Source organism: Littorina saxatilis, linkage group LG12 (genome assembly GCF_037325665.1).
Source record: "Littorina saxatilis isolate snail1 linkage group LG12, US_GU_Lsax_2.0, whole genome shotgun sequence".
Classification (NCBI taxonomy): Eukaryota; Metazoa; Mollusca; class Gastropoda; order Littorinimorpha; family Littorinidae; genus Littorina; species Littorina saxatilis.
In genome coordinates this window covers 71,686,529-71,714,245 of record NC_090256.1, presented here as the reverse complement: position 1 = coordinate 71,714,245, position 27,717 = coordinate 71,686,529, and the positions used below count along the sequence as shown (strand labels likewise).

Sequence of the window (27,717 nt, the reverse complement as noted above, 5' to 3'; positions counted from 1 at the left end):
GTTTCTCTATGACGACCCTGATCCGGTGTAACGCGTTCAGCTTTCTCCCGGCATTCAGCTTTCTAATTTGGCCTCGTTGATCTTGTATAAACTTCACACTGAAAAGCCCCCCCTCCCTTCCATAGTAATGATGATCGAGCTTCGGTGCTTTACTGGCATCCATGGGGTCAAATTCGTCCAAACAATTTTTTTTATTTAAACTTAGAAATGTGCTTCATTCTAAAGTTCCTTCCCTTCTCATACAAGGGACGTAACCACTCGATGTACGTTTTCGAAGACATCGAATTTCGGGGTGAAATCTACCACAAAAAAAAAATATATATAAAAAAATCACCAGTTTCCTTCACTTGCAAGAAACTGACATGCTTTTCTTCCCAGAATAAGTGTACTTCTTTCATTTGACCAGGAAACAACATAGTCAGAAAGCTGAATGCCAGTACTCCCAGCTGATGTCGCCAAAGAAGGCCCGGGTTGGTAGGTATGACGCCGGTTGCCAAAACCTGCGGTTTCCAATATCACGTGAAAATGTCTATTAACCCGCCGTGTTATGTGTAATTCACAACGTTTTCTTAATGACTAATTTTCAGTTTTGTCCTCGGCTTTAATTATCAAGTTACTCGCACCAAAACCGTAATTAAACATGAACACTTAATAATTAGACTGCATGAATATTTAAATACTGTATGATCACTTGATAATTACAATTTTCACGTGAAAATGAATGATGTTCAGTTCTGGCTTACTTCCTGACGGATCATGTGAGCCACAACTGAAATTTAAACGTTATCTGGGGAAGATTGGTAATGTTCACTGATAATTGTAATTCTAATTACATGTATGTGATTTTGGTGCCGTCACTCCGGCCTTGCGTCTCTCAAGTTGACTATCATTTGTCGTACGGCTCTCCTTCACTGACTGAGTTACATCACAGGTATATGATCTTATTTATATCTATGGCATAGCATTAAACTCAGTGGACTCCCGTACGCCGCCAAAAGGCACATCAATGGAGAAGCATCGTGGAGTCCGCTTCAAATGCGTGTACATATGGCCAGTTGGATTCTAGTCTGGCCAGAAATAATAATTGAAACCCTAAACACACCCTCCAACACTCCAATATTGTCATGTCAGCAAAAACGAAATTAAAAAAAACCAAATAACGAAAAACGAAATAACGGAAAACGAAAAACGAAAAACGAAATGTGTTTCGTTTTGCCCAGCACGTTTTTGCTGTGTTGGGAAAAACGAATTACATCCCTTTTTTTTACTGTAGAGTAAACATGGTGGTCAAACCCCTCCTCAGTGCATGAGGGGCCATGTGGCATCAATCTCGTCCACGCCTCTCGGAATTATCAACAAGTAATAGACGCTCTGTCTCTGTCTCTGTGTCTCTCTCTGTCTCTGTGTGTCTGTCTCTCTCTCTGTCTCTCTCTCTTTCTTGCGATTGTACATCATTCGGTTATAAGCAAGCTTTGCATTTTGATTTCAACTTTCATTCTGTATTTTGTGTTTGTGTGTGTGTGTGTGTCTGTTTGTCAGTGTGTGTGTGTGTGTGTGTGTGTGTGTCTATCTGTGTGTGTCTGTCAGTGTGTGTGTGTGTGTGTGTATGTGTGTGTGTGTGTGTGTGTGTCTGTGTGTGTCTGATCTTGCTGGTCGTAATCAAAATGTAATGTGTATATATACCGGTACATAAAGCTCCGTGTTTACAACGGGCTGCCCATTGCAGGTTTTACTTCCTTGATGAATACGTCAAGTTTTAAATTTGAGCGATGACTTTAATAGATGTATAATTATTAAGTAAAGGATTTTTAGTCCTTTTACTATTTGCTGCCAGCCCCTCAACTCACCACCCACACCAACGATCCTCTTTCTCGATCCCCAAAAGACCTTCCAGATTGTACTGCTGGGTGTTTTATTACGACATGCTAACATATAAAACTACTAGATGATTACCCGCTTCGCCGGGAAGAAGTAGAGCCGAATACCAGACTGCGCCTGTACGCCGGCGCACGAAGGAAAGGAGATAAACGCGCAAAACACTGGAGACCTTCTAAAAATAGTAACGTGCAGTGACCTTCTAAAAATAGTAACGTAGTAACGGGAATATGGATTGACGCCACACGGAGGAAGGGAGATAATCGCGGCTAAAAACACTGGAGAAGATAAGGAAGAGTTACTGGTAGTGGATCCAGACCCAAAAAAACAAAATCGGTTCAGCGTGCACAGCGCTAAGCGCTGAGAGCACGTGTTGAAATATCTCATCGATGACGTTGTGTCCGGGGTGTAGCTGAATACGGTGTCCAAATTTGAAAAAGATCCACCGAGAACTTTGGCCGTGCATCGCGAACAGACAGACCGACAGACAGACAGACAGACAGACACTAGTCGTATCTATATATATATACGACTAGTGTCTGTCTGTCTGTCTGTCTGTCTGTCTGTCGGTCTGTCTGTTCGCGATGCACGGCCAAAGTTCTCGGTGGATCTTTTTCAAATTTGGACACCGTATTCAGCTACACCCCGGACACAACCTCATCGATGAGATATTTCAACACGTGCTCTCAGCGCGCAGCGCTGTGCGCGCTGAACCGATTTTAGTTTTTTTGTGTTTTTTTGTTGTCGGGATCCACTACCAGTAACTCTTCCTTATCTTCTCCAGTGTTTTCAGCCGCGATTATCTCCCTTCCTCCGTGTGGCGTCAATCCATATTCCCGTTACTACGTTACTATTTTTAGAAGGTCACTGCACGTTACTATTCGCCGGCGCACACCCGGCAAAGCCGGGTCCCAGGCGCAGCCTGGTATTCGGCTCTACTTCTTCCCGGCGAAGCCGGTACCCGGCGAAGCGGGTAATCATCTAGTATATATATATATATACTAGAGGAATACCCGGCTTCGCCGGGGTGAATCGCGAGACAGAGACAGCCAGCGTGGCGGTTCACCACAATCACCTTTGAAGGCGAAGTCCTGTCAAACGGGATTGAAAATTTTAGAGCTTATTTCTAAGCCCTATATTATCTGTTATGGCTTCTCAAATGCCAGAACATACAGACAGACAAAAGTCGCCAGACCCCATCACAAACAGAACTCTACAATCCACAGGTGTTGCCTCCACACACACACACACACACACACACACACACATAGACACAGACACAGAAGCCGTATATATCTATCTATATCTATAAATATATAGAGATAGATGACAGTGGATTTTTCGCGTGGCTATAAATTGATTCGACCTTTTCACTTTTACAGTAAGGACAACTTACGGGTACATGCAAGGAAAGCCCACAACTTCTAAGGCGAACAACTCTGCAGAGTCTGCTGTGAAGGGCGACGGTAGTCTCCCTGTCACACTCGACCCCCTTTGAATGAACTTAGGTCACTCCCAGGTGGAATGGGAACAGCACGAAAATGATTCAGTGGCCTGAACATTTCATGTCGAGTCCCATCGCTGTTGACGACGCCAAATGTAACTCAGTGCCTAAACACCACAATCACCTTTGAAGGCGAAGTCCACTCAAACGGGATTGAGATTACCTGTTATGGCTTCTCGAAGGAAGGCCTGAACATACTGACACGTTAAAATTAATATTAAAAGTCCTACGGTTTTGAGCCATTAAGGACTTGAGTGTTTGTCCGCTTTCAAAAAGAGGAAAGAAAGAAACAAAAAATAAGGAGAGGAGGGCAGGGGGTGGGGTTGAGTTGATAATGCTCTGTGGAATTTGTTAAAATGAAAAGTAGTTAAGATGTTTCTTGGTAAGAATTATAAGTCTGTATTCTATATCTTGAATAACGGGTTTGTAAAATGATTTTTTTTTTAATTCAAATCGAGTTAAAAAGTGGAACCTTTCAGGATCACCAATAAAACCAAATAGATGAGCAAGTAAGAGGAACACGAACAATAAATCTCAAAACTTTTTACAAATAAAAGGATTAAAATGTAAGCCACGAAGGCCGTGGTAATAAAAACAATATGTACAGTTTGGCGACTAGTGGGCCTTGGGTGAGGATATGTTGTCTAGAGGGTAGTCGCTGGAATCAGGAGGGATGGCGGGAGCCACTCGACCTCAAACTGAAACACGCTGATGTGATAATCTGGGCTTAGTTATACCCACAGCCCCATGTCCGAGTCCCTGACCAGTCGGCACAGCAGCAAGCTGTGTGACCAGCCTAGAGAACTGCTACTGCGCAAATAATCCTGGGGACTCAGACCATGGAGCTGCATATGGTCATATAAGGTTTTAAAGGTAATTCTATTTGTAGCGCATGGAGCGAAAATGTGTTGAAATGAATAGGGTTCTCCACAATGGCAGGACTTGTTAAAGATATGGAAGCGGCAGCCGCCGGCACGGAGGCGTCTGAAGATAGTGAGGAGGTTTGTTGGGAGATCGGGGTGTAGATCGTTCATATCAATGGGTTGATAGGACAGAGATGTTACGTACTGACTTCGAATGAGTTTACGGATTTTACTGTAGAACTCGGTTACTGAGTAGCCGATGTTAGTGTTAGCTGGGCTAGATTCTGCCGCTTCTTTGGCAGCGACATCCGCCAGTTCATTTCCCCGGACCCCTACGTGAGAGGGGACCCAGAGAAATGATACGGATGTGCCGGATGAGATTAACTGGTGACATATAAAGAGGATTTCTCTTTGTAGCTCTGTCCGATTTGATGTGTTTCGATGCAGAGCTTGTAATGAAGAGCGCGAGTCAGAGCAGAAAACTACCGCACGCGGTGTGACTGGGAGGTCATTTATAAAAGTGCATGCCATGAGCAAGGCAAATAGCTCGGCTGAGAATATGGAGATGTCTTTATTAAGAGTATATTTCCTTGAGATTTTGAGATCTGGGATCACAAAGGCGCAGCCAACGCTGCCGTCTGCAAATTTGGATCCGTCAGTAAAGACTTTTAAATGCTCCGAGAATTTGTAGTTTAGGGTTTCTTTTGTAACAGTAGCCAGGTAGACGGGGTTATCTTTTTTGGTAGTATTATCTTCACTGTCGTATATGATAGTAGGGGTTTCCTCAAGCCAAGGCGGGTAGGAGGGCGGGGGGACCCTGGCCAGCTCACTGACCTTCACCCCGCTATCGGCTAGAATGCGGTTTACTGTGTCGGATAAGGGTAGCGTTTTGGCCAAGAGTTGAGTGCTATGTTTGGTGTTGGCCTCATAATTTTGGTGCTGAGGAAAAAAGTCAGTCAGGACCTCGCAGGCAGAGTTCTCTACCGCGTGGGCTCTGACAGCATACTGAGCTGAACGGAGTTTTATCTCATCCACAAGGGGCAGCCACCCACACTCGCTATAGACTCGACTCTTACTCGCTTGTTGGGAGAGTCCCAGAGCTATTTTGAGCGCCCTGCACTCTATAATAGCCAGTTTTTTCATGAGCGCCGGGCGCGTCGCGAAATAAGCTTCGCACCCGTAAAGGAGGCGGGAGCGAATTAATGCCCGCACTACCTCTGTGACACACTTACGTCCTCTGGCCCAGGATTGGGACGCCAGGTAGCGTATGATATAAAGATCCTTGTTGGCCTTATTGATCAGATGTTCGATATGACTGGTCCAGTTAAGTCGGGTATCGATGATAACGCCGAGGAACTTAACTTCTGAGCTCGGTTTGATAATATCACAACCTATCTTTATACTGCAGTTCCTGTACAGTTGTCTACGGGAGACAACAAGAAAGACTGTTTTATTTGAGGCTAGTTGGAAGCCATTGGTGTACATATATTGACAGAGGTTGTCGATTTTAGTTTGGTAAGAAGATAAGTCAACAGTGTTGGTAACTCTGTTATGGCGTGGTCTATTAGTGTCTATTAAGGCGAGGTCGTCCGCATACAGAAGTACACTGGCACCGTCAACCTTAACAGAAGTAATGTCATAGAGCATGATGCTGAATAAGTTTGGCGCGATGATACTGCCCTGGGGAACCCCCATGTCCAGCGCATGGGTTTCGGACACCGAAGAGCCCACTCGGACAGACATCTTGCGATTGCTGATGAAGTTTTTGATGAATTGGTACATGTGGCCAGAGACACCGATTCTGCCGAGTTTTAGGAGTAGACGAGCATGCCAGACGCTGTCGTACGCAGATTTAATATCAAAGAAGGTTCCAAGAAGAGAATTATTACTATGTGCCAAGGTCTTTTTGATTTTTTCAGTGACGTGCACAATGTGGTCCGCACACGAACGACCTTGCCTAAAACCTGCCTGGCATGTAGGAATGATATTGTGTTTATTGAGGTGGAACTCCAGCCTCTGGTTCACCACACGCTCAAAGATCTTGCTGAGGTGGGGGGTTAGTGATATGGGGCGGTAACTGCCAGGTAGATTGCCCGGTTTTCCGCTCTTCAATACTGCTACTACTTGTGAGTCTGACCACGCTGCGGGGATAGTATCCTTTAACCAGCATAGATTGAAAAACTGAGTGAGCAACTTAACAAAGTTAGGTGGTAGATGTTTTATCATGTGATATGATATTGGGTCTAAACCTGTGGATTTTTTTGGGTCTTTCACAGAAGAGATGGCGTTTTGGACTTCTTTTGCCTTAAACATGCAGTTTATAGGCAACTGGTTGTCATCTGGGGGGTATGTGAAACCCTTCTCCTGATCTAACCTATAATTGAGTCGTTCAGTATCTAGGGATTTTGATTGACTATTTTTGGCAAAGGTATCTGCTAATAGGTTTGCCTTTTCAGAGTCAGTTGTGGTCATTTTATCACCCGATAGTAGTGGCTTTTCTTTAGTTCTGTATCTACATTTAAATCTGCGGATTTTCTTCCAGATTTTGCCACAGTCTTTGTAATCTTTAGTTTCTTTGTGGACAAAGTTTTCCCAGTTTTGAAGTTTAGCCTCAGCGGTGATCTGGTTAAATTGTATTTCAGCTGACTTCATATTCGTGAAGTTAGCGTCTGAGCAGTGCCTGAGATATGTCCTAATGTGATATCGCTTGTTTGCCAAGGCTTCATCACAGTCTGCATTCCACCACTCATTCCTTTTGGCCTTACAGTTAGGATTTACTGATTTAAGCGGAATGTGATTATTGGCAGCAGTGAGTATACATTGACGTATGTTATTGTAAGAGGCTTCGATGTCATCCGTAAGGAGAGTTTCCTCCCTGACACCCTCGAGCTCCGCACGGAAGCTGTCCCAATTTGCCTGTTTGTAATTGTACTTTTTTCTGACCTCCGAGTTATTGCGATTAGGGGCGAAGTGGCGGAAGGTAAGAACAATGGGTAAGTGATCGGAGCCGAGGGCGTCCGGGAAAACGTTCCAGTCGATGTCAGTGACTATGGCATTTGAGCAAAGGGAGAGATCGATTGCTGATGGGGAATGGTCAGCTCTGTCTGGAAGTCTGGTTGCCGAGCCATCGTTTAGTATACAAACATACTGACACACCAATGCCGCTAGACCACATCACAAACAGAACTCTACAATCCACAGGTGTTGCCCACACACACACACAAACACACAGAGAAGCCGTATATATATATGTATGTATCTATATCTATAAATATATAGAGATAGATGACAGTGTATTTTTCGCGTGGCTATCAATTGATTCGACCTTTTCTTTACAGTAAGAACAACTTACGGGTGCAATCGTGACATTCTAAAAATAGTAACGTAGTAACGGGAATATGGATTGACGCCACACGGAGGAAGGGAGATAATCGCGGCTGAAAACACTGGAGAAGATAAGGAAGAGTTACTGGTAGTGGATCCCGACAACAAAAAAACACACAAAAAAAATCGGTTCAGCGTGCACAGCGCTGCGCGCTGAGAGCACGTATTGAAATATCTCATCGATGAGGTTGTGTCCGGGGTCTAGCTGAATACGGTGTCCAAATTTGAAAAAGATCCACCGAGAACTTTGGCCGTGCATCGCGAACAGACAGACAGACAGTCAGACAGACAGACAGACAGACAGACACTAGTCGTATATATATATAGATAGAAGACTAGATGATTACCCGCTTCGCCGGGTACCGGCTTCGCCGGGAAGAAGTAGAGCCGAATACCAGGCTGCGCCTGGGACCCGGGTTTGCCGGGTGTACGCCGGCTTCGCCGGCGCACGAAGGAAAGGAGATAAACGCGCAAAACACTGGAGACCTTCTAAAAATAGTAACGTGCAGTGACCTTCTAAAAATAGTAACGGGAATATGGATTGACGTCACACGGAGGAAGGGAGATAATCGCGGCTGAAAAGACTGGAGAAGATAAGGAAGAGTTACTGGTAGTGGATCCTGACAACAACAACAACAACAAATAAATCGGTTCAGCGCGCACAGCGCTGCGCGCTGAGAGCACGTGTTGAAATATCTCATCGATGAGGTTGTGTCCGGGGTGTAGCTGAATACGGTGTCCAAATTTGAAAAAGATCCACCGAGAACTTTGGCCGTGCATTGCAGACAGACAGACAGACAGACAGACAGACAGACACTAGTCGTATAATATATATAGAGATAGAAGATGCGGCCAAGGCACAATATGAAGCAAATCGTGTGTTTGTGTCCTTCAAGGCTCCCGTAAGAAATCGACAAACAGTAACACAAACTCATTCACTCCGTCACATACACACACACACACAGTAAGCATAGGTGACACCGTGCAAGAGTGGGAGACACTAGATCTAGATCTGTCTGTCTGTAGCTTACTTACGGGGACACGACTGCCAGATCGACACTGCGCTTTCGACAGCGCTTCCTCGCGCACACACTGGAAACACGCTGTGCAGATCAACCTGTAGGAAATCTCCTTTGGTATCTTCTTTATCCAGGCTATTTTTCTGGGGCTACGAAACCGAACAATGTCAAATCTTCTTCCCCGAATCGGCGAACTGCAGCTGGGTGAGAACTGTATCTATACCACAATCCTTCACGCGATCTGATTTAACCTTGACCCCTGACCTGGTCTACATACCGCCGCACACGACACAAATCAGTCACCTCCCCCCCACCACCCGTTTTCTTTGGATACACACTTTACCTACATACGTGCCGACAAAATGTTGATCATTGCTTCAATACTTTGAAGCTGTTGCTTGGATAATAACCAGGTAAAATTAGTATTTCGGTGTTCAGTCAAATGTTAAAGTTTCTATCACACACATACACACGCAAAGACAGACAAAAGTTAGCATCGCATAGGCTACACTACAGTACGCCTCGGATAAGGTGACCCCCCTTGGGACCAAAAAAAATCGTGATCTTATCCGAGGGACACGTTAACCGATCCTCGGATAAGATCAATTTCAGTAGAAAAAATTGATCTTATCCGAGGAGATCAGAGTTTAGTTTGAGGCCCCATAAAAGACTTCCCGCCAATTGAAAGTCAATGACGTGATAATGGGCAGATCCAGAGAGAGACACACACTGACATACATACTGACACTGACACAGAGACCATCGGCTGCATAAGAGAGAGAGAGAGAGAGAGAGAGAGAGAGAGAGAGAGAGAGAGAGAGAGAGAGAGAGAGAGAGAGAGAGAGAGAGAGAGGGGAGGTGAGGTAAGACAGACAGACATAGAAAGAGAAGAGAGACACAGACAAACTGATCATGACAGACAGAGATAAAGAGAGGAGACGGAGAGAGAGACAGAGTTAACAAGTCGCGTAAGGCGAAATTACTACATTTAGTCAAGCTGTGGAACTCACAGAATAACACTGAACGCACTGCATTTTTTTCACAATGACCTGCGTAGTCCGCCGCTAGTGCATAACGGAGTGAAACTGACGAGCCTGTTCAGCGCGGTAGTGGTTTCGCTTTGCTGCATAGCACGCTTTTCTGTACCTCTCTTCGTTTTAACTTTCTGAGCGTGTTTTTAATCCAAACATATCATATCTATGTTTTTGGAATCAGGAACCGACAAGGAATAAGATGAAATTGTTTTTAAATCGATTTCGGAAATTTAATTTTGATCATAATTTTTATATTTTTAATTTTCAGAGCTTGTTTTTAATCCAACTATAACATCTTTATATGTTTTTGGAATCAGGAAATGATGTAGAATAAAATGAATGTAAATTTGGATCGTTTTATATTAAAAAAAAAATTATTAGAATTTTCAGATTGAAAGAGAGAAAAAGAGAGAGAGAGAGAGAGAGAGAGAGAGAGAGAGAGAGAGAGAGAGAGAGATTGGAGGCTGAGAGAGAGAAAGAGACATGATAGAAGAGAGAGAGATGGCCAGACTGGGGGCAAAGAAAGAGAGAGAGGAGAGGGGTCGGAGACTGAGAGTGAGAGACAGACAGACAGACAGAAACAGAGACCATGAGAGAAGAGAGAGAGAAGGGGAACGAAAGAGAGAGAGAGAGAGAGAGAGAGAGAGAGAGAGAGAGAGAGAGAGAGAGAGAGAGCTTCCAAATATCTCAAATCTTGAACAATGTCTTTTATTTTGGCCTAAATTTGGCACTACTCAAATATCGCTTATGACATGCATTACAACATGAGGTCAAGTCTAGCCTTATGCCTCTGCAGAAGGGGAGCGGGCACACTGCAGTTGCATCTGTCATCATCCACGGGTCTCACTCTGTCAAAGTGGTTTCCGTTGGCAATTTGATTGGTTCAGCGACTTTTTTGGCGGGAACTATTTTCCAAGTTTTATTTGCGAAAGATGTCCTCATCCTTCTCTTTGGGGTAAAATAATCGGGCCAAATAATCTGATGACGTTTACATTTGTACGTCACTTCTCTTTTGACGTCATTATGGAGAAAAAAAACTCTGTCAAGGCCACAGGAGCTTGTATCCAACCACCGGTCGATAATTATTTACTCCTTATTCCATTTATTTACTCCTTATTCATACAGTCTACTACTACTATTTACTACTTATTATTATTTCTTTACTAATAAATAGTAGTAGTAAGGGTAAGCATGCAGCAGAAAATAATAAGCATGCAGGAGTAAATAATTATCGACCGGTGGTTGGATACAAGCTCCTGTGGTCAAGGCCGCAAAATTGGGAGATTTTTTTCAGTTTCAGTTTCGCTTGATCTTAAGCGGTGGTCTTCTGCATTTAGAGACCAGAACGGGGGTCACCTAAAAAGAGGTGTTCCCATATCCGAGGTCATGCTAAGCGAGGTTTTCTTAGTCATACAAAGAAGGCTTTAGGTCGGGACCAACACCCTGATTGATGTTATCAGAGGCGTGACCTTAAACGGTAGGGACGTTAACCGGGGAGTACTGTAGTACTTACGTGAGCCAAAAAATGGATGCCTTGTATGATTCTATATCTCATAAGTTATAGTAGATAACTATACTTCATGGATTTCATGGCATGTCTTATGAAGAGGTGCTACATGGTTATTACTTATAACTTAGTTGTTACTTTTATTTCCAAGTTGAATGATTTTTTTCTCTTGACATTTTACTTGCTTTTGCTTGATCGAAACTGTGTTTTATGTCCGTCTGTGTGTATATTTGTGTTTGTTTGTTAACTTATTTGTTAGTTTGTTTATCCGTCTGTTAGCTTGTATTATCTCTTTGATTATTTGTTATCTATCGTATGTGTGTGTGTGTCTGTGGTCGCCATACCTCTGAGATGGCAAGAGGCAGGAACAAGATAGTGTGCACGTACACTCCCTAGGTGCCGCAGATGTGCACCTGGGTTTTAGTTTCTTGATTCATTGTTTCCTTTCTCAGATTATGGACCTCCCATTTATTGAATACAGCCTATATGGTGCAAGACCAGTTCAGTGCCTACTGTTCACCTGTAGCAAGCACATCATGCCAGTGATACTAGAGACTTGCTATTGCTCCTATGAGGGGAAGAAATGAAGAATGAAAAATTAACTGGACAGTTCCGGAAATTTCTAGAAGGTAAGGGAGATAACTCTTTTTTGTCTGTGGTCGCCATACCTCTGAGATGGCAAGAGGCAGGAACAAGATAGTGTGCACGTACACTCCCTAGGTGCCGCAGATGTGCACCTGGGTTTTAGTTTCTTGATTCATTGTTTCCTTTCTCAGATTATGGACCTCCCATTTATTGAATACAGCCTATATGGTGCAAGACCAGTTCAGTGCCTACTGTTCACCTGTAGCAAGCACATCATGCCAGTGATATTAGAGACTTGCTATTGCTCCTATGAGGGGAAGAAATGAAGAATGAAAAATTAACTGGACAGTTCCGGAAATTTCTAGAAGGTAAGGGAGATAACTCTTTTTTGTCTGTGGTCGCCATACCTCTGAGATGGCAAGAGGCAGGAACAAGATAGTGTGCACGTACACTCCCTAGGTGCCGCAGATGTGCACCTGGGTTTTAGTTTCTTGATTCATTGTTTCCTTTCTCAGATTATGGACCTCCCATTTATTGAATACAGCCTATATGGTGCAAGACCAGTTCAGTGCCTACTGTTCACCTGTAGCAAGCACATCATGCCAGTGATATTAGAGACTCGCTATTGCTCCTATGAGGGGAAGAAATGAAGAAAGAAAAATTAACTGGACAGTTCCGGAAATTTCTAGAAGTCAAGGGAGATAACTCTTTTTTTGTATCCAAACAAAGGAGGTAAAGCTAATGATAATGGGATAGCGAGCGTCTTAAATTGCTACAGGGCTCCGCTTACTCCCGGGCGAAGCCGGGCTTAACTGCTAGTTATTCATAAAACGTATTATCATTAGATAAGTACCTCGCATGGGGCAGGGCTGGATGTAAAAAAGCACCTGTTTGCTTAAATGCCATTACCCAACGGTTATAACGAATTTGTCTTGTCTTGTCTCTCTCTTTTTTCAGTGCTCGCGCGCGGGTGTGTGTGTGTGTGTGTGTGTGTGTGTGTGTGTGTGTGTGTGTGCGTGTGTGTGTGTGTACGTGCGCGCGTGCGTGTGTGACTGTTTGTTTTAATGTGTGAGTGTGTTTGTGCGTGTGTGTGTGTGTGTGTGTGTGTGTGTGTGTGTGTGTGTGTGCGTGTGTGTCTGAGTCGCTGAGTACCAAATAGATAAACAGCCACAGCGAGGCAGGAAAAGGAAAGGGACATTTTTCTGACACCCACGTAAACATTTAGCCCTTCACCAGATCAGATCATTCTTCTTCGCCACTGAACAAAGGGAGGTAATTCGTTATTCGTTATTTCGTTTTTTATTTCGTTTTTCCTGACAATATTGGGGTGTTGGAGGGTGTTTTGAGGGTTTCAATTATTATTTCTGGCCAGAGAAATCCAACTGGCCATATGAACACGCATTGCTTCAGCCTCGCCGTTCAGGGGACGCAATACAGTACTGCATCTCGAACTTTAATTACGCATTTGTCGTTCTTTGCAAGGATACAGCACTTGGATGTCTTCGATAGCGGCAGACATCACGGCCGGGTACGGACAGTAAATCTGCGTTGTCATTTACTGCTGAAGAAGAAGACTCAGACAGGAGGAAGGAAAGTATCACGCGAAAATATGACACTGCGTCGGTTTCAAAATCGTTGATATTCTTTCTAGGGGGGTTCGGGGGCATGCCCCCCCCCCCCCCCCAATTTTTCAGTTTTGAAATGGTACATTAAAATGTATGCAATCTGGTGTAATCTGAAAGTAAAATCGTACTTGTTTGGATCGGGTCAAAAAGACATTCTCCTCGCTCTCCCCCCAAAAAAACCACCTAAAACAACCCCAACCAAACCACACAAAAACATTTTCACACAACAATGGTAACATTGTAATGGTGCATATTTACGTAATGAACCATGTATCCATAATCCAATACTGGCAATAGTATGATACAAGTGACGCCCCAATGCATTGAAGCTCAAAATTACTGTTAGTGTTAGTTATCAGGACTCTCAAGCCTCCAGTGTTCTGTTCCATCTTCACTTCTCTCCATATCATTCAGTCAACAAGTTATAGATACTGTGATGAATTCTCCAATAAGTTCTTTATCAACCTTCTCCCCTGCCCAATCCCATCTCCACTTGTTTTTCAAACTTTCATCCAATGTGGAACATTTGCTTCGTTCGACAATGTCTTTGCGGTGCGCCATTTTGTTTCGCAAACCGGAAAATGCAAAGGCGAAGACTGTACCAAATACGATTCCGAACTGTTTGAAAAATAAATGCCGTTTGAGAATAAAATCGTTAAATATCATTTGACGCGGAAAAATAGATTACTCCAGCGGAATCCGTAAGTTGTGTCCACGGAAATCCGCGGATTCGCGGAAGAGTCCCACCCCTGAAAGACCACTGCCTCGGGTAGGCCTACTACAGAAAGTTTCTTTCAATTCCAGTGTATGTTATTGAACGTTGCAATAACAAACCGTTCTACTTCTCTTTTTTTAAATGCAGGGAATGAGAGAAAGTAGACCCATTCGACTGCCACGCAAACATATGTCAAAGCACTGCGCTTTCTTGATCGAATTTCGTCTTCTATTTTTCTTTTTTTTTAGCAGGGCACTCGGGAATCGTCCCGAAACTTTTGGAAATGGGTCGTGTTTACTAGGAAGCGACTAACTTAACCGGGCAGCAGTCCTGATAAACGAAGCAAATCATTTTACGCTGTTTCACGGACTCGATGTTTCCAGAACCGACCAATGAAATCTTCGTGACGTATTGTCTGCTCCAGAAAATTCCAACTTCCCGTTATAAATTTGCGAGCGCCTCGTGCAGACGACAATCAGCATACGAAGTTGCAGAGGACAAGTTCACATTGCAATTTCTTTGAAAGAAACTCACTAAAGATGGCTCTCATTTTGCGAGGATTTTGGGACGACCCATGGGAAGGTTTGACTCAGCCTTCACGACTTTTCGACCAGCGCTTCGGCAATCCAGTTTCTGACGAACATTTTCTTCTCCCGCACAGGTTTTCTCGCGGACTGAGGCAAGCGCCGCTTGAGACAGGCCTGTCGGAGGTATGTACCTTTTTCGTTTGTGAAAACATTAATTTAATTCATTTAAAAAAAACTCACGATTTTTAGCTAGCTTTTGAGACAGATGAGGGGCACAGTAATTGTGTACCTTCCGAAGTCCTGAAATCCTTTTTCTCTGAGACTACTTTCTCTTTCAGTAGGCCTATGCGTCTGTGTGACATTCCCCCCAAACCAATGCACTGGTAGTCCTTTCACTGACATGTATTTGTGCTATCACGTTTGTGATGTAGCTTTTGGAACTGTCAGGGGCAAATTCACATTGATAATTGTACCTTCCAAAGAAAATCCTGTTTTGCTGAGTTTTTACTTTCTCTTTCTGCCGGTGTGCGTCTGTGTGACATTCCAAACAAACAATATTGCTTGCACGGGTAGTGTTCATTGACAGCAGGACAGGACGAGACGATCAAAGTTGATATGTACAATTGAGCAGGCTTTAAAAAAAAATATTCATCCTCAATTGTCCCTTTTGAAGTTTTTTAGTGTGACTATTGATCTATTCTATGTAGTAGCTCTGTGCAAAATGAGTAATATAAATGACAATTCTAGCCTATTATAATTTATAGCATAGTTAAAGAAGTTATTTGAACTATTTAATACTTCTTTTCCATCCACCCTGCCCCCTTGCATTTTGAATAACTTAACTTGTAGCATGAAATATTCATATGAAGATAACTTGAATTTTAGCAGGACATATTGATTGATAATGATGATTTATGTTGCAGGTTGTCAACAATGACAAAGAGTTCCGTGTGAACCTGGACTGCCGAGACTTCAAGCCTGAAGAGATTGAAATCAAGACAAAGGACAACAGGCTTGTCATCCATGCAAAGCATGAGGAGAAACAGGATGAGCATGGGTACATCATGCGAGAGTTCACGCGCAACTACGTCCTTCCAAAGGTAGGTCAAGTCCTTCCAAAGGTAGATTTTACGTTCTTACAGTCTTTGAATCAGTCTGTTTATTTCTGCTCCATTCAGCCTTTCAGGTGAGACATGACTGTCATACAAGTATGAAACCTGCCAAAGGAAGGAATTTTGTGTAAAAAATGGTCTGAAGCACATTAACAAGATATTAAAAGATAATGCATTGCAACTTAGCAATACTGAATAGGATATGGTCAAGGCCATGGAGGTGACACCAATGAGTGTGACATGCAAGAACAAATTTCAATGTTATTTCAAGCTGACAATTTCCTGACAATTTACTAGGTATGGTCGGGCGGGGATGTAGCTCAGTCGGTAGCGCGCTGGATTTGTATCCAGTTGGCCGCTGTCAGCGTGAGTTCGTCCCCACGTTCGGCGAGAGATTTATTTCTTTGTCAACTTTGTGTGCAGACTCTCTCGGTGTCCGAACACATTTGGACATAAAACTAGCACTCGGCGATCAGACACAATAAGGGTCTACAAGTTCAGACCCAATGATGATGTTAATTCATAGTATTCAATCTGCCACAAAAATTAGTGTATGTTGGAAGACATTTAGTTGAACGAGTTTAAACATTATGCTGACGACCTCGGACTTGGTGTAAAGTTGCGGTTGATCTCCCGCATCCCGTACTATCAACCACGTATCTTGTAAATCGCAGTAAATGACTTTTAGGGGTACTTCACGAAGTGATTTTATGAAGGGATGCATCATTGATGGTTGAAAACGTACTTAGCTCCATCAAACCAAAAACGCAACAGTGACACCACATGATCGGCATGAATGCACATGACAAAGCAAAAATTGACAAATGTAGGAACGTAGGAAAGTGTTGATGAAAGCACAACTATTCAGACAGGATCTCTAGTTTTATCAGAGAAACAGAACTCAGCACTCGAAAGCCTAATGTCGTCATTACTTCATATTCTATTCATAATTTCGCTGGATTTGCAAAAACGCAACAAATGACGCCAAAATAAAAACCTTACCTTTCGGCCTATCCTCGGCGTCCATCGCGCGCTTTGTCTTCAAATGGCGCAATATTCTAAATAGGAGTGGTTAAAAAAATGGAGTGAAAAATACACATAAATTGTTCTTTTTTCGTGTCCAAACGCAACGGTTTTTTGACACCATATCGCTTCGGCAAAATCAATGTAAATTTCTTGCTGCATCAGAGTTTAAAATGTTCGCTTGCTGATTAATCCAAGAACTAAAACATAAAATATTACAGATTAGAGGTTAATCACGTGTGTTGGATGCGGATATTTCTTTCAAGTTAACATCGATCGCTATCACCCAAACATGACGCCACGCGTTACGTTTGAGCACGATTGATGACGCTCTATATAAACAAGAAACGAACAAATATTTGACACGCACGTGACGTCAATAGGAATTGATAACGAAACCGATTTTTTGTTACATATTTAGAGCTTTTTGTAATGTATTATTGATATAAGCAGATTCGTGACCTTTCGGCAGCAATACCAAAATTTCGACTTGTTTTGACCTGAGAACGATGTCTTTATCATAACTGTGAAGAACAGAACGTAGATCACTGTCGAAGTCAGCCAATCTGCAATCATTTTCGTCTCGCGAACACTGATCTCAAATTTAGATCAGTGCTCGCGAAAAACATATGGGAGATAACTCTGTATTCCTAGTTTTGAAATTGATAGATTCACGCGCGTCTGGTCAGGGAGAGAATGAGCCGAACTCATTTTGACCTGAGTTCAGGATGACCACAGTTGCTGAATCGGTGTTTATATGGCTTTGAAACTCGATAGTACAACCAAAAGTGTTGCATTTGACCAGAATTGTTACTGGCAAGCCGGGCAAGTTGCCAGGCGGTTTCAACTAGCCAACACATTTTTTACTCGTTGATCTTATGTATGCTATTTCTGCAAAGGGAGACAACCATTGCAGTTTTTTTCGTTGATAAAATAACCAAATGGGGTTGGAGACTATCTCTCTGGGTTTGAGTGTAAATGATGTAGTTGTTTGACATTGGTGCTTACAATGTCTTTTTCAGGATGTGGACCCTGAGGCGGTGAAATCCTCTCTGAACGATGACGGAGTGCTGACCCTGGAGGCCCCGAAGAAGGCGCTAGAACCGCCCAAGGAACGCGCCATCCCCATCACCCACGAGAAGGGCGACAGTTAGGCAGGATGATGGAGGGACTCTTCACTTCATGTTCATCACTTCACTTCATGATTGCAGTTCAGCTTTAATTGACCAGAGATGTCGATCCTTGCATGAGTATGTGACAAGTACACAGCATGTGTGAAGCTCCGGATCAACATTTCGGGTTAGTTTTTCATGCTTTGTGGCCTGTTCTGGTTGCTTTAGAGCCAGGCCTTTTTCGATGTGATTTTCAATCTTGTTCATTTAAAGACCAAATGTTTTGGCCAAGTATTATTTCGTTTTCCAGAATAATGTTACAGTTGATGTTATTGTTTGGTATTTGAATCCACATCGGCCATACATTCTGTTACTATATTATAGGATAGCAGTTCAACTACAGGATGATGCTATAGGAAAATAAATCCATCCTCCAGAACTTAGTTGTGTAGGAGAACTTGGTAGTGTAGGAGAACATCAGTGTAAATGTTCTGGTTTATCACAATGATATTCAGTGTAAATGTTCTAGTTGTTTATGACAATGATTTTCATTTGTGCTACACTACATGTAGTATGTAGCTGCTTTAAGCAGATGAGTGTCGGTTTCTTAAAGCAAGACTTTTTGTCAAAGCACTGATTGCACATACCCAAGTTTAGGCCCTGTAACATATAACACATTCTCTGAAAAGCTGACCATCAAAGATGCATATAGTGCAGTAATGAGGCATAGTATAGGTAGATTGAGCCATGGACCATCTCCTGCCGCTGATGTATTAACTTGTGTCCAGTGTGCCATACCAATCATAATGGTGCTTTCTGAACACCTGCGTTTGTGATACCTGATTGAAGTTGTTGGGTTAGGCAATGGATAGTGCCATAATCTTGACCACTGTTTGTTAAATGTTTTTTTTCTTTTTGTTTGGAACAAAACTCTTTGTTGTATGCAATGGGTTTTTTTTTGCAGAGAGATTGAGGAGTGGTTGAAAAGTTACTTTCTATTGGTTGTCGCTGAAAAAATGGAATAAATGTAAAGCTTAATCGACTTTCTTGTTAATCGTTTTCTTTTTGATATGGTACGTTCTGCTTGAGAAAGAGAGTATGTGTATGCATGTGTGTGTGCAAGCTTTGGATCTGCATAGCAGAAAAAACACAGTATAATACATTGTACGATTGGGACGGAAATGCATACAGTGACATTCAAAAATAGTTCTGGATCATGATCTAAATTGAAGTAAACTGCATCCTTGTGCGTCTTTACCTGTCTTCTACATGTGTCAAAAGTTGCAGTCATGCCAAATCATTTTACATTAAGAACCATACTTGCTGTGACACTCAAATGAGATTAAGGTCATTTATTGTCCATACATTTGAACCTGGTTTGTCTGCTCTTTAAAAAGAACCAGTAAACATCAAAAACATATAAACATTCATATGGTACAGATCACCACACACACACACACACAGGCAAGAAAGACACGCACCTACGCACAGAACGATGCAGAGAGACCGACACACACACACATGATTGTTGATATGGCAGGCATGAAAATTCTCCGTATTTTTGAAAAAAATAAACCGTATTTTTTTTAATTTTCCGTATTTTTCCGTTTTTTTCTTTTTTTTCTCCCTTGTCATAGTTATAGTAAAATAGTTTTGGGGTCATGTTTGAATCCAATTTTAAGGCTCAGATAGCCCCAGATTGCACCAAATTGCACCCTTGAAAAAACAAAATTCCGGGGGAGCATGCCCCCGGACCCCCCTAGAAGTCTTGGCGCAAAGCGCCTGCGAAACTTGGTGCTTTGCGCCTGCAAAACTTGGAGCTACGCGCCTTCGAATTTTGTTTTCAGTATTTTTTTTTTTTCAGTTTTCATGCCTGATATGGGTTAGGGTAGAAATGGCAATCATCAATACAGTCATTTCAATTCTAGGATGTCAACTATGTATATTATGGCAAGTAATAAGTACAAAAGTAAAAATGTAAGTTTGACAGTAGGGCTCGATCTGCATGGGAAATGCAGTAAAATGCATCCTCATGCATCTTCCACTGTATTCTTTCCAAACTTTGTAAGTGATATTTATCAAACACCTGCACCTTTATCTTAAAGACAAGGGTATGTTTATTACAGAGTTGTTACGAATTGAGTTAAACAGCTTGGAGTTTAGGAAAGTGCACAATGCAAAGTGTGAAATCATTTCAGCAGGTCCTGACATTTTACACTTTCTTTTCCAAATAAATTGTTTGAAATGACGTAAAACCGAAGAAAGAAAATATCTTAGAAAATCACGTGCAAATTGACTAAGAAAGAACATGGAAAGAGAATTTATTTTCTCATTAAGTTTAAAAGAGGAGAAAGAGCAAGGGGGAGTCATTTTGTGATCGCCGTCGTTTTATACATGAAGTCTTTCCCCTTAGACCAACTATGTTGAGAACAAGCGCTGGGCACGGCAAGTGTTTGCCCTCGAATGCAATGGTGCGTTGCCGTTTTACTTGCAACTGATTTTTTGAGTCACTTGAGAAAAAGTGACTCTATGTAATCGGTCAGTGTTAGTCTGTCCGGCCGGCCGGCCGGCCGGCCGGCCGGCCGGCCGTAGACACCACCTTAACGTTGGACTTTTCTCGGAAACTATCAAAGCGATCGGGCTCATATTTTGTTTAGTCGTGACCTCCAATGACCTCTACACTTTAACGATGGTTTCGTTGACCTTTGACCTTTTTCAAGGTCACAGGTCAGCGTCAAAGGAAAAATTAGACATTTTATATCTTTGACAAAGTTCATCGGATGTGATTGAAACTTTGTAGGATTATTCTTTACATCAAAGTATTTACATCTGTAGCCTTTTACGAACGTTATCAGAAAAACAAGGGAGATAACTAGCCTTTTCTGTTCGGCAACACACAACTTAACGTTGGGCTTTTCTCGGAAACTATAAAAGTGACCGGGCTCAAATTTTATGTGAACGTGACTCATTGTGTTGTGAATAGCAATTTCTTCCTGTCCATCTGATGCCTCATATAATATTCAGAACTGCGAAAGTGACTCGATCGAGCCTTTGCTCTTCTTGTTTATTTGTTTATTTACTTTTGTTGTTGTTGGTATAAGTGTTACTATAAGATATCGATAAGAAAAGAAAATAGAAGAAAAGAACTAGAAGAAAAGTAAGTAAAGAAACCGCAACCGTGTATACTTACCGTTTTCAAACAAACAAATGAACAAACAAAACTGGTATTTAATACTTCTTTTGACGAAGAAGAACAACCCTAGAGATCTTAATGTGTTTAGGAAGAAACAGTTATGCCCCTGTAGGCTACTGTGACAAGAGAGAGAGAGAGAGAGAGAGGAGAGAGTCAAATGAAGCAGAGACTGAGTGAAGAAACATCTGTACACCACGAAATATTCCTTTTCCAGTCAGCGACGAAGAAGAACAACCCTAGAGATCTTAATGTGTTTAGGAAGAAACAGTTATGCCCCTTCGTCTGCAACTGAGGACACTGAAGCCTGTAGGCTACTGTGACGAGAGAGAGAGAGAGGAGAGAGTCAAATGAAGCAGAGACTGAGTGAAGAAACATGTACACCACGAAATATTCCTTTTCCAGAGTCAGCGACCGGTAGTTAACGGTAAAAAGCTAATGTCAGTAATGGAAATATGACTTGCAAGTTTCTTCTCCGTGAGCAGTAGGGTAATTAAGATAACAAAGAAACAGAACAAGCGTCTGTTATTTCATGCTTGCTCTCGCCAGGCATGGTTGTGTGTTTGGGGTGGGGGGTGGGGGAGGTCGGGGGCTGTGCCAATGTGTGTGTGTGTGTGGTTGTTTGTGTGCCTGCGTCAGTGTGTGTGTGTGTGTGTGCGTGTGCCTGTGTGTGGTGTTTGTGCGTTCTCAGTGTGTGTGTGTGTGGCTGTATCAAAGCATACTAGATACATGCAAGCACAACAGCCTAGCTCGAATAATTTAATCTCGCAACAGTAAGAACCAGCATTATTATAGCCTATTCATCAGAGCTTTGGGTAAGCCCAGTTGTATCTGAATCGTTGTGTTTGTTTGCTTAACCCAGCCGACCACCGTGAAGGGCCATATCAGGGCGGTGCTGCTAACGTGCGCCACACACAAGACAGAAGTCGCAGCACAGGCTTCACTGTCTCACCCAGTCACATTATTCTGACACCGGACCAACCAGTCCTAGCACTAACCCCATAATGCCAGACGCCAGGCGGAGCAGCCACTAGATTGCCAATTTTAAAGTCTTAGGTATGACCCGGCCGGGGTTCGAACCCACGACCTCCCGATCACGGGGCGGACGCCTTACCACTAGGCCAACCGTGCCGGTGAATCGTTGTGTAAATTGGGTTCTAATTCAAGGTAGGAAGAACGTTATTATGATTGTTTTGTTACAGCAACTAAAACCAAAAACCAACAGTGTTCGTACAGTGGTTATTGCGACGTGAGGCCCCTCTGATTATAGAGGACACTTGTAGTACCTTTGTCTATTATCTGGACTAAAATAATTCCGTTATGACAGGCCTCCTGAAATGAAGGGACACTTTTGGCTCGTTCCATGGGTGTGTTTTCAAAAGAGGTACCACAGCACTTCCTTAATACCACAAGCAAAACCAGACGTGGAGGAGGAGAAATAACCGGTATCAACTGAGCGTTATATGTACAACGACTGTTGTGGACTGGGTGGCCGAGTGGTAACGCACTTGCGCTCGGAAGCGAGAGGTTGCGAGTTCGACCCTGGGTCAGGGCGTCTCCCCCCTTTCCTAACCTAGGTGGTGGGTTCAAGTGCTAGTCTTTCGGATGAGACGAAAAACCGAGGTCCCTTCGTGTACACTACATTGGGGTGTGCACGTTAAAGATCCCACGATTGACAAAAGGGTCTTTCCTGGCAAAATTGTATAGGCATAGATAAAAATGTCCACCAAAATACCCGTGTGACTTGGAATAATAGGCCGTGAAAAGTAGGATATGCGCCGAAATGGCTGCGATCTGCTGGCCGATGACGGTGAATGCGTGATGTATTGTGTAAAAAAATTCCATCTCACACGGCATAAATAAATCCCTGCGCCTTGAATATGTGCTCGATATAAATTGCATAAAATAACAAGAGGCGAAGCCTTCAAGGCTCCCGTAAAAAATCAACAAACAGTAACACAAACTCATCCGTCACACACACACACACACACACACACACACACACACACACACACACACACACACACACACACACACACACACACACACACACACACACACACACACACACACACACACACAGTTAAAACTAACGCATCATATCAACTCCATGTATAATTTTCAAAAGAAGGCAAACAGATAAAATGACTGTGTATTTGTTGTTGGTGCAGTTGTCCTTCAATGAGATCTTGTGCAATCCTCACACACACACACACACACACACACACACACACACACACACACACACACACACACACACACACACACACAGGCACTGTGTTCATTTGCAAATCTACCATCAGCTTATCTGTCTTTTGCACTGCAGACACTAAGCAATAGGTACCTGCCATGTGGCCACTTTTTCCACTGCTGTCCTCAGTCCCATACTTTTCATCAAGACTTGTCACCATGCCGAGTGGATCTAAATTCGGAAGTCTTCATGTGGCTGAGGCATATCTGACATAGCGTCGATCTTGTAGGTTAACCTCCTTTCTGAAACAAATGGCAAAATGCGATTAGTTATGATGACTACAACCTACACAAATATAAACAGTGTTTTTAAACAGAATAGTCAGGTTATACAAGCCACTTTACCTATGCAGCATGGTAACCCTACAATATGCGAAACATGTCAACTGACTGCAGCAGCCTGGTTCTTAAAATAATTCTGACGGTCAACACAACCAACACACTATTCACATTCCATTTTAAGGAACAACGGAGGTACTCTCTGAGGGTCTTGTTTAAATGATAACGATCAACTCAGGAGGGAAAAAACAAGAGAGGAAAAAAGAAACCACATCAACCGCAGAAAAATACAGAATCACTGTGACACATGTCATGTACCATTATTTACAAACAAATGCCACAGCAAGCTTTGTCTCAAAATTCTCATTCTACCTTCTGTCCGAAAGAATCTAATCTTACGTTGTACTGCCTTGAAAGAAAATGCCAACAAAGACAAGAAAGCTGTTGCAAGGTAAGCTTACCAAACGTTACATAGCGAATCATGATAGTGCGTAAACAGCAAACAGTACAATCAAAGAGAGAATCGAGTCTGGAATGAAACGCGATACAGATCTAGCATTCAAAAACTGTCTTTCAAGTTCAAGGAAGTTGTTGCAAGGTAAGACTTACTAAATTGTACAGACAAAACCATGACAGTGCATGTTTTGAATCTGAGGAAAAAATCGTGATCATTTTGACTTTGAGAACAGATTCATTCCGTTTCCTTATATACATGCATGTTCTAAATTGTACAGACAAAACCATGACAGTGCATGTTTTGAATCTGAGGAAAAAATCGTGATCATTTTGACTTTGAGAACAGATTCATTCCGTTTCCTTATATCTGCATGTTCAAGTAAATGATGGACAGTTTTTTTCGGGCAGAGTAAACTTAACTTGAGACTCTACTGCAAGTCTTGAAATTCACATAAATCGAACCACGAACAATTAAAGACATCCAAACATTACAGGCACTTTAGATCAACTCATTTCACTAGAGGTGACTGCCTAGCACTGTGTTTGACATCCGTGTCTGCTGAAATAAAAAGAAATTAAAACAGTAGGTGACACGTTATCAGAGTGGGAGACACTAGATCTGTCTCTGTACTTACCGGGATACGGCTGCCAGATCGACACTGCGCTTTCGACAGCTCTTCCTCGCGTGGACATTGGAAAAACGCTGTGCAGATCAAATTGTAGGAAATCTCCCTTTGGTAGCTTCTTTATTTACTTTTCTGGAGCTTAGAAACCGAACATCATGAAGTCGTCTTCCCCGAATCGGCGAATGCAGAAGTGAGAACTGGAGAAGTGAATCTATACCACAATCCTTTGCGCGACCCCTGACCTGGTCTTGACACCTGACCTGGTCTACATGCCACACACGACAGAAACCAGTCAACTGCTTGTACCCCTTCAAAACCCCCCACCACCTGTTTTCTTTGGATACACGCTTTAACTACACACATGCCGACACAATGTTGATCATTGCTTCAATATTTTGAAGATGGTGCTTGAAAAATAACCAGGTGAAATGAGTATTTCGGTGTTTAGTCAAATGTTAAAGTTTCTACCACAGACATACACACGCACACACGCACACACACACACACACACACACACACACACACACACACGCACAGACAGACAAAGTTACGATCGCATAGGCTACACTTACGTGAGCCAAAAAATAAAAATAAAAAAAATAAACCCCTGCGCTTAGAACTGTACCCACGGAATACGCGCGATATAAGCCATGCCGAGCGAGAATGTGTAAAACGTCACGCTGTACACACACACACACACACACACAAACACACACATACACACACACACACACTCACACTCACAATCACACGCACGCACGCACTCATTATAGCAGCAACACACGCATTCTATGAGCAACAGAGCAAACGGAAAAAAACACCCAACGAAGGGCATAAATACAGCAGTGGTCGCACAACGGAAAGAAACACGTTAACAGTATTTACAAGCGGAATTAAAGTGCGACTAAACACGGTTACCATCAACCGCCACGGAAAAAAAGAAAACAAACCACTACTGCCACCACGGCCACTACAACAATAGCGAGATCGAAAAGAAAGAGAAAAGTCAGAAGCGAAAGAAGTCTAATGGAAATTAATGAAGACAAAGAAAGTATTATTTTCTTGATTTTGTTTTTGGTAGCATACTTAAATGCAGATATCGTACCGCACAGATGGATGTTTAAAAACACGCCGCGTGACATCTTACAACAGAAACACGGACAGCCATGGAGATACATTTGACATTTAATGCCCTGGCCGGAGAAATAACGAGCTAATGATGAAATAAACAAAAGAAAATGGTATTTGTAATGTGGACAAACAATTCCAGACAGTCATTGAAAGTGATGATTTAAATGCACCAGATTAATTTTAAAAAGTCAAAATGTGCCTAGTTTCCTTGCAGATTAGACCTGCTCTTTCACACAGCAATGTCAAAATGTTACCAGCATCGTCTGTGAAAATGAACAGACCTTGTGAATATAAACAATGTTTATTTTCATACTGCAACCGTCAGTAGTTGGTTGTATTGAAAAACAGTGCATCCCGTTTAGGCATACGCACTCGCATCATTCATACCTGCAACTTGGCAGGTTCAAAGATTTGCTTTTGTTTTGCCTTTTGTGCATACAGTGGAACCCCCCTTAAGACCTAGATTTTTCACATTTTCTGTTCATAACCTCTGTAAATGTACCTCCATTTTAAGACTCCCTCCTTTTTAAGACCTGGTTTTCTCAGACTTTTCAGTAGAGGTCTGAAAAGGGGGGGTTCCACTGAAGTGTGGTCAGTACTATTGTGTAAAGCTGAGAGACAAAGGGGAGTAATCGCTCTAAACACAAGCACAGCCTCTCAAAGGGGAGTAATCGCTGTAAACACAAGCACAGCCTCTCAAAGGGGAGTAATCGCTGTAAACACAACCACAGCCTCTCAAAGGGGGGTAATCGCTGTAAACACAACCACAGCCTCTCAAAGGGGAGTAATCGCTCTAAACACAAGCACAGCCTCTCAAAGGGGAGTAATCGCTCTAAACACAAGCACAGCCTCTCAAAGGGGAGTAATCGCTCTAAACACAACCACAGCCTCTCAAAGGGGAGTAATCGCTCTAAACACAACCACAGCCTCTCAAAGGGGAGTAATCGCTCTAAACACAACCACAGCCTCTCAAAGGGGAGTTAAGCGGAACCAGTCCCTTTATTGCCCCAACCAATAAGAAGAATTGAAATGAGAAAACAGCTTTCACCATCGTGTAAACCACCAAAGATCCACCCACGACACTAACTTGTTATTTTAATGCACACCGGCCCTTTGAACTTTTCAATAGGAGGAAAGTAGACCCCATAAAACATGAGTGAAACCCCATGAGCAATCAAGGATTCACGGTCGTTGCTGGGTGAATGACTTTGGATTGCTGGATGGTTATCGTGAATAAACACCCCTCGTGGTTAACAGATGGAAGCAACAGGGGGTGGAATAATGGGGGGGGGGGGGGGGGGTACAGTAGGGGATCGGGGAGGATGGAGGGAAATGTATGTTGTTGTTTTTGCACTCCCGGGCAAAATACTTTGTTGGACTTTTCCGTGGTGTGAGTGTGTGAATGTGTGTGTGTGTGTGTGTGTGTGTGTGATTCTCAAGTGAAAAGTGTGTTCGCAGAAAAGGTGTAGTCTTGTACGCTCGAACCTTCGTGCTATTGTGTGCTTATCAGGGAGTAAACATGTGACCTCAACTTTTTACCGAGAGGCTGAATGTGCCGCGAGGAGATATGGATCAAAGTGGGAGAAATTGTGGTGGAGGTGGTGGTGGTGGTGTGCAAAACTGAGAAGAACTTTAACGCCACTTATGATGAATAGCAAAACAAAACATGAACACCAATCAGAAGAATTTTTACATAATTGGGCATGCACTAGCACCGAAACTACGGTTCACTAACCGCGTAAGCTTTTCCTAATCTTCTCGGTACTCTCCCTTGCGGAATGACTGACATGAAGTATCTTTGCTTGACACAAGAGTTTTGCGAAGGCATTTATTGCCTTTTCTGAACACGGAGTCTTGCAGACACCAATGATCGCCATGGAGTAAAAAGGGCGTAGCTGCC

The 27,717-nt window shown here is 42.7% G+C and overlaps 1 protein-coding gene and 1 long non-coding RNA gene across 2 annotated transcripts; one reads left to right on the top strand and one right to left on the bottom strand.

Annotated features, from left to right (window-relative positions):
- Positions 1 to 14,569: 14,569 nt before the first annotated feature.
- Positions 14,570 to 18,927, top strand: LOC138982717 (alpha-crystallin B chain-like). Its single transcript, XM_070356041.1, has 3 exons — positions 14,570 to 14,821; positions 15,562 to 15,738; positions 17,796 to 18,927. The coding sequence occupies exons 1-3, from the start codon at positions 14,651 to 14,653 to the stop codon at positions 17,925 to 17,927; spliced, it is 480 nt and encodes a 159-aa protein (XP_070212142.1). The 5' UTR covers positions 14,570 to 14,650; the 3' UTR covers positions 17,928 to 18,927.
- A 7,448-nt stretch (positions 18,928 to 26,375) lies between these two features.
- LOC138983350 (uncharacterized) lies at positions 26,376 to 27,094 on the bottom strand. The gene is made up of 2 exons (XR_011461093.1): positions 26,784 to 27,094; positions 26,376 to 26,471 (listed from the first exon to the last, which is right to left on the bottom strand). It is a non-coding gene; the product is annotated as an uncharacterized lncRNA (long non-coding RNA).
- Positions 27,095 to 27,717: the final 623 nt, after the last annotated feature.

Coding starts and splice junctions, on each gene's coding strand:
- LOC138982717 (XM_070356041.1), top strand. CDS start 14,651: ATGGCTCTCATTTTGCGAGGATTTTGGGACGACCCATGGGAAGGTTTG. Junction 14,822..15,561: donor TTGAGACAGGCCTGTCGGAG/GTATGTACCTTT, acceptor TTTATGTTGCAG/GTTGTCAACAATGACAAAGA. Junction 15,739..17,795: donor GCAACTACGTCCTTCCAAAG/GTAGGTCAAGTC, acceptor TGTCTTTTTCAG/GATGTGGACCCTGAGGCGGT.